The sequence below is a fragment of the Rhagoletis zephyria genome, unplaced genomic scaffold, assembly GCF_001687245.7.
Source record: "Rhagoletis zephyria isolate East Lansing unplaced genomic scaffold, Rhagoletis_zephyria_1.1 Rzeph_scaffold_05208, whole genome shotgun sequence".
Lineage (NCBI taxonomy): Eukaryota > Metazoa > Arthropoda > Insecta > Diptera > Tephritidae > Rhagoletis > Rhagoletis zephyria.
Genome location: NW_016162291.1, coordinates 37084 through 44171, shown reverse-complemented (window position 1 = coordinate 44171; position 7088 = coordinate 37084). Strand labels below are relative to the sequence as shown.

Sequence of the window (7088 nt, the reverse complement as noted above, 5' to 3'; positions counted from 1 at the left end):
TGTTTCATATCAGTGATGAGAGAAAATTTCGAATAGATTTTTTGATACGACAAACCAAGACCATACACAGATACACTGCCNCGTTTTTCGGCAGTGTTGTCAAGTGTGGTAACCTTTTAGATGATTCTCGTTCTCGGGGCAGCGTGTCGGCTGTTTCTTTGCGTCACGCGCAGGCGCGCCGTCAGGTTTCTAAGCCGCGTGAATGAAAGTTAAATGGAAATTTCAACGACTGCTATACTAAGGAAAAATTCGCAGCGTAATTCTAATTTTGAATTGTATTGAATGAGATGAATCATTAATAATATTTTACAGACACAAACACAATTTCAAGTGCAGCTGAATCCAAATAAATTTTTTTCTTTTAATTTAGCTGTCTTAAATTTTTCCGCCCCTTAATTCTGCCGCCCTAGGCTTCAGCCTATGTTGCCTGTACGATAAATCCGCCACTGTTGATAATAAACAACATTTGTTTAAAAAAAAAATTTTTCAAAACTCACATCAGATGATGGAAAAGTTTAAGCTTAAGAGGTCTGCATAAAAATGTTCAAAAATTTTATGAATGAAATCAAAATAATGAGATTTTAGAAGGCATTTTCAAATTTTTTTTAATTCCGGTGCAAAAACCGCAACTCCTTTTTGGTGAGGCACCGTAACGTATATTCATAAATTTCGGTACACTAAAATACTATATATACATACATATGTATATTACTCCCACATGAATTTGCTTTCATAACAATTATGCAAAAGAGTACTGGTGCTCTGGCATCTACATACCTTCATATCTATGTGTTTAAGTGAATCTGTTGCTCTGGTTCTTACCTATTGTAGTTAACACAGTCGATGAGAAGAACACAGCTTGTAAAATGCTCCAGCGCTCATAAGGCTCTGGAAAGTCTTTATCGGCCTCAATGAGAAGACCACCCTCAGCGGCTTCCTGTACAGCCTGTGGATGATAATGAGATGAAAGTGTTAGTAGATACGTATGTATGTAGGTGAGTGCATACACACATATGCACATATTTATTTATAAATGTATGTAAATGTGTGCTTTCATATAATAATTATTATACGAGGATAAGTGCTAATATATGTCATTGGATAGCAAACGGTGCACAGTGTGAGATTTTGCCAATCCAAGATGTCAAAATCCAATGTTAGCCAAAGTTTTAGAGACTAGTTGGAGACAATTTTTTCCGGAATAAAACCAAAAAATTTGTATGAAATATATTGGGCAAGTTTGAAGGAAATATCATGGCGATTTTGAAACTAAATTAAAAAATATAGGTCAATAGGACCATTTTTATACAAAAATGGCCGCCAAAGTAAAACAAGGGTAACAATTTTTTGAAATTTTTACTTTTTAAAGCCCAGATTTCGCTAAAAACTAAAAAACCACCCAAAAAGTATTTTTTTCTAAAAAGTTTATATAATTAGCGAAAAAAGCTCCATAGGTAGATTTACATTAGGGTTTTCCGTTTAGGCGTGAGAATTTTTTTTATGACCACTGCCGATCATCTTCTTAACCCTATAACTCCCCAGGGTTGGATTTTAGATCCCACTTCCCGTACAAATTTTTGTTCGTCTAGACTTCCCCTATCACCTCCCAAAAGAAAAGCACTTATCACTGGAGCACCCTGTATACACTGAGTCTCTTTTGGAATACTACGAAACTAGTCCCCTTTTACACTCTTTGGAACAGCTTCTCTATAACCATGTTGCAATATATCACTTAAGTTGAAAAAAATTTGCCTTTGGGCAAAAAATGGGAAAGATTTTATTTTTTAAGTCAGCTCTATGAGTGTGTACGCTCATCCGGTGTGCTTTGCCACAGCCAAACTACGCCGAACTTGTAAGTTATAGACTATGAAACTTTGAAGATTTTTGAAATTTGTCTTACCTTTTAGCTGAAATAAAGCAGAAGTTACTATTGACTCTATTGATACCTGCTACGCTGAAAGAGGGTTCTCTTCAAAAGAAAGGTGTGCTTAACGTAGTATTTGTTAAAGAGGACTTTCGTTATACATATGTCATGTACTTATTGGGTATGCAGGTATGCCCGGATTACACAAAACACGAAGTTTGAAGAACTATTGGTTTTATAAAGGTTTTATAAGGCTCTTCTCGTAGACTGTGGTATTAAAAGGATTTTATAAGGCTCGCCTTCTCCATCGTGTATTCTTTATAGGGGAAAGTAGATAGGCTATACACCCGGTAACGCTAGTGTTCGAGAAAGTGGCATTCAACTTAACTTGACCTAAACGATGGTGAGTCCCTACCGCGAAGTATTTTACCCGTAGAACAAAATAAGCTTTCCATAATCTTCAGTTTCTATACTTTACAATATTTAATAAGAACGGTGAACGCATTCGCCTCAACAAGGTAAATGACAGGGATGAGCATTACAGCCTGGGCTCGAATCGTTGAACAGTCGTGAACGAGCAACTCGTCGCGTAAAAATACATATTTCGGATTATAACAGTCGTGAACGTACTGCTTGCCTCGTATACCAAGGTTTTAATAAAAAAAAACTCGTTATTTTTGTATTTTTCTTCTGCTAAAGGTGTATTTTTTAGGCTGAATAACGGTGAATTGCAAATATCTCGAAAACGTATCCATAAAAAAAATTCACTCGGAATCACCGAGCAATTCTACATAGGAATTGGATAGTGGTATCTGGAGAACTAAAACAAAACAAAAATTTGCGAACCAGTGTAATTTGCCCCAGAACGTTTTTTCATTTCAAAGAACCCTAGAACTATTAAGAAGCTACTCAGAACAGCTTTTTTTGTGCTTTTGCGGCATTCCGTATGCCAACTTCACATACATCCAGCCAATGCACTGATACTTTTTAGAATCAATTCATTTTTCAACCTTTTAGTTTTTGATAAGCTTAAGTGTGTTCCAATAAATTAAGTTGTATAATCAAAATTCTACTTACCACCTCATAATTTGCTAATTCTTTTGCTATTAGTACATCTAAATTTAAAACATCTGTATTATTTAATATGGTAGTGATGAATTTTTCACGGTGTGTCTTCACAACACCTTTCAAGTACTGCAAGCGTTCCAATTCCGCCGGACGTTCTAGCTGACGGAAGACCTGAAAAAAAAAACAATAGTGTTTATACCAAAAGAAAATTAAATAAAAATGAAAGTTGTAAATTCTAAATATTTTCTTACATTTAATTACTTTTGTAAAATATGTATGTATGTACAAATGCAAAGCTATTCTTAAGGCATCATCGTTCGTTTATATACTCATACTTCATCCTAAGGCATTTACCTTGCGGTCTGTTGTTTATCTTTAGTTGCTTACAGACAGCTTGTTTATCCAAAGTAGACAGCTGATTACTGCAAGGAAGGCGGTTAACGCTTTTGCATAGCAAAGAAAAGAGTCTATTTTGTATCTGAATGGTTTCGCGCAAATTTGATGGATTACTCGGCTGTTGTAAGAAAATCAAAATCTACGCCACTTTGGGCAACATCAAGGCATGAGTGACGTGTTCTTTGTGCGCTAAATTTTCTGTATGAAGTTATAAAAATTATTTACTCGTTCTCACAAACAGAATGACGCATCAAATATTTGTCTTTTAAATTATTTAATGCACTTTCTGCTCAAGTGAACAATTATGCGCTTTAGAAAGTGCACTAAAGAACTTAACTCATATTTGATAGAAAAATAAACGATTCCATTGAGGCTGTGGATCGGTATTGAGAAAGCTAGAATAATAAACAGTTTGAACATCATAATGCCGTTAGCTTGACTTGGGGCACGAATATGTAGGGAGACTACTTTCACTCGGGGGCGTGGTAAATTGTGCGAGTGCGCCTGGAGGAGGCACATCACATCCTTAATACCATGTTTCCATAAGGTAGTGAAGCTACATATAAATATCTCCTGAGTCACTTGGTTTCCCGGACTAATATGAGGAGGTGCAAGAGTCACTGCTTGGCTATCTCTGCACGGCCAGAGAAAAAGCGTAGCCTGGCACAGTAAGTGGTAAATAGATTTCTTCTCGACTTCGTCTTGGTAGTTTCCTCAAAGAGAACTCTATCGTATACGCGAACGTCGAAGTTTGGTTCAACAATGCGATACCCTTTAGTTCAGTTTCAGAAGGTCGAGTCCGGTTTATAGGTAGGCCGTTTGTGACGGTATATTTGTCAATTTTACTCACATGAAGAGAATTATAAATTCTATTATATTTTAAGACTTTCGTCGATTTTTTTTTTTGGAAGTATATTAAGATTCTTATAAAAATGCAATCGCCGTTCGGAATTGGTGTAAAACTGTAAGTCTCCCCCGTTGTGTAAAAACATCAAGGCGCAAATCGGTCTAGTTCACGTAAATCTCAGAATTCTACCGAAACGTTTTAGCTGAACTTTTAAAATATAATAAATTTTATAGTGCCGATGGAAAAATAAATCCGCGATATTTTTGTATTGGGAGTGATGCACCCTAATACATACATATATGTATGTATATGCATGTTTAAGTTTTTATATTACATATTTGTGTGTCTGATGATTTGTGTTAATAGGTTTGTACACGTTTCAGGCAGTAATTTCGCACATAATTCTCATTATTTTACGACATTACAATTATTTTTTTTTTACTTTTTGACTAAAAACGATTATTATGATGTTTAATACGAAATGTAGAACAGACTCATTACCTCACTGTGCTGCGGTAAAACTATAAAATACAAGTATTTGTTATGCCTGAAGTTGGCGGATATTTGTTTACCCTAGCATACTAGTATACTACACTTAACACAATACTTGATATATTTGCATATATAAATATTTTAAAGTAAAGTCCAAGTTGAATAAAAAAAAAACATAAAATTTTCGGAACATACTATAAATGTTTAGAAATATTAAAAAATTTCAAAATGTTTGAAGAAAGATCGTAGGATTTCGACGCCAATATGAATTCAACGCTTTGACGATGGATCGATTTGTATGTTTTCGCAGAGAGGTACAATATACTTTTTATAACTTTTTATATCATCGCTTTTGTACATAGAATATTCGATAACGTTAATTAAAATTTTATTACCAACAAATCCTCTACCAACTACATACATACGTAAGTACATGTGTTCTCACGCCTGCAGCTACATATTTGATATGTATGTATTTATGTTCACAACTGCCCAAGTACCTAAATTCATTAGAAATCATAGTTCTTCCAAATGTTTATCCAATTAATTTGTTAATTGAATGTAAAAACCAAAATTCATTAACATTGAACTCATTACTTTTGCTCTTGGTTTATTTTAAATAATTGCGTGCATACAAAAAATTCACTAAAATTTTATGACCTCACTGATTTAGAAGCAAGCTACTTCAAAATCAAAAATGAAATGAAAATAAACAACAAGTCATTATCGAATTAATTTCTTATTAAAAGGCAAACTTTACACGAGCATCTATTCGCATATTTTGCGGCCAGCTAATCATCAATTTGGATTGAACTGTATGGTGAATGCGGCGCATACGCGATTTTCGAATATTCAAGCAATTTTTAATAAAGGGATGTTCGAATGTGATAATAAGGTAATAATAATATTTTTCGCATTTTGATAAACCAACCTAACTCGAGTTAGGCCATTTTATATTTTAAGCAATATTTCACTGGCTTCTCACACAATATTTCATTGCCTTTTTGATCGACTTCAAAAAAGGAGAAGATTATCAATTTGTCGAAATATTTTTTTTTTTAATGTATGTTGCAGCCTAACTTTGGACCACGTCAACCGATTTCATAACGTTAACCATTGGATCATGAAGAAATTTATGTTACTCATACATTTTTATATGAGAAGTGAAGTCGGTTGTGTTTTTTGCTTAAAAATTACTTGTTAACAAAAGCTTTATAAAACTAAAAAAATTTTTTGAAGATAAACTTATTACTTTTTGTTTAAAAGTCAAACCTTTTAAAGCCGCTTAAGTTGTTTTACCAAAATTTAACAGATATGAAAATATTTTTTCAATGAAAAATTTCTTTCATTTTACCAAACATACCTCTTTCTATGGTTTAAGTGTTGCCCTTGCGTTGATGTAGAAATCTTCAGATTTTTCTTTCTTTTTTTATATTTATTATCATTTATGATATGTTCTGATAACTTTTCGGTACTTTGTTTATTTCATTTAATTTGCACTCCACATTAACTTATACATGCAAGTTACTAGTACGCGAAAGTATAATTTTGGACACCAATTTCAGGCTAGTAAGATTTTTTAAAAAATTTTTGCTGTAGTTCTATGAAGTGTGTAAAATTTAGTATGTTCTATAATCGCTTTAACACAAAATTTAAAAATCAATTGCATTGTTGTTAAATTGAGGCATATTCTCGTTTTCCTACGAATCGAAAATTTGAAATTTTTGTATTGAAAATGATAGGAAAATTTCATGATTTTCGATTTGTACGTATCAATAGTTATTACCCGAAACGAGCACAAAGTCATTAACACAAATAATCAGACTCACGAGTATGTAAAATTGGCATTTAAATACCTATGTACTTATTTTGGTAAAATTTATTTCACTTCAAATCACAGCATTCTACTTTTATTTCTCTGAACGCGCGCTTGCTTGCATTGAGTAAAATCAAAGTTACGTATACGCTGCGCCGTCTCATCCAACTCGACAAATTTTAAAGGTACGAGCGCAAGAATTCTGGCAAATGCAATTATAAGGAAATAACTGTCGATTAAATGCAATATTTTTCGCATCGAAACAATATGCTGAACTGCGTGCTGTTGCACTTTGTTGCCTTTATTTGCCATTGTTGCCTACTTTGCTGCAAGGAGGAAATAAGTAATAGCCTTCCAAAAACCAACAACTAACTTACAAAAAAAAAGAAACAATTTATTGACTTAACGCTAGACCACCGCACAATTCGTCTAGTAGGCGCCATTAAAAATTGATTTTTTGTACTTTTTTCTTGTTGTAATTTGCTTTAAGTGGCTCAGCAGGCAACCAACACTTTTGCATTAACTATGTTTTATAGTCTCATTCGAATTATATGTCATTGTGTTATTGCTGCTGGCTGGCTTTGTTTGTACTTTGAACTCATCAT

General features: G+C 33.6%; 1 protein-coding gene across 1 annotated transcript in view; it reads right to left on the bottom strand.

Annotated features, from left to right (window-relative positions):
• Window positions 1–793: 793 nt before the first annotated feature.
• The window catches only part of LOC108371760 (uncharacterized), a 33235-nt gene continuing 26940 nt past the window's right edge, over window positions 794–7088 (bottom strand). The window contains exons 2-3 of the mRNA XM_017627368.1: window positions 2942–3103; window positions 794–946 (exon numbers count right to left, since the gene is read on the bottom strand). Of these exons, the coding sequence (XP_017482857.1) occupies window positions 794–946; window positions 2942–3103 (315 nt within the window). The remainder of the gene's footprint in view (window positions 947–2941; window positions 3104–7088) is intronic.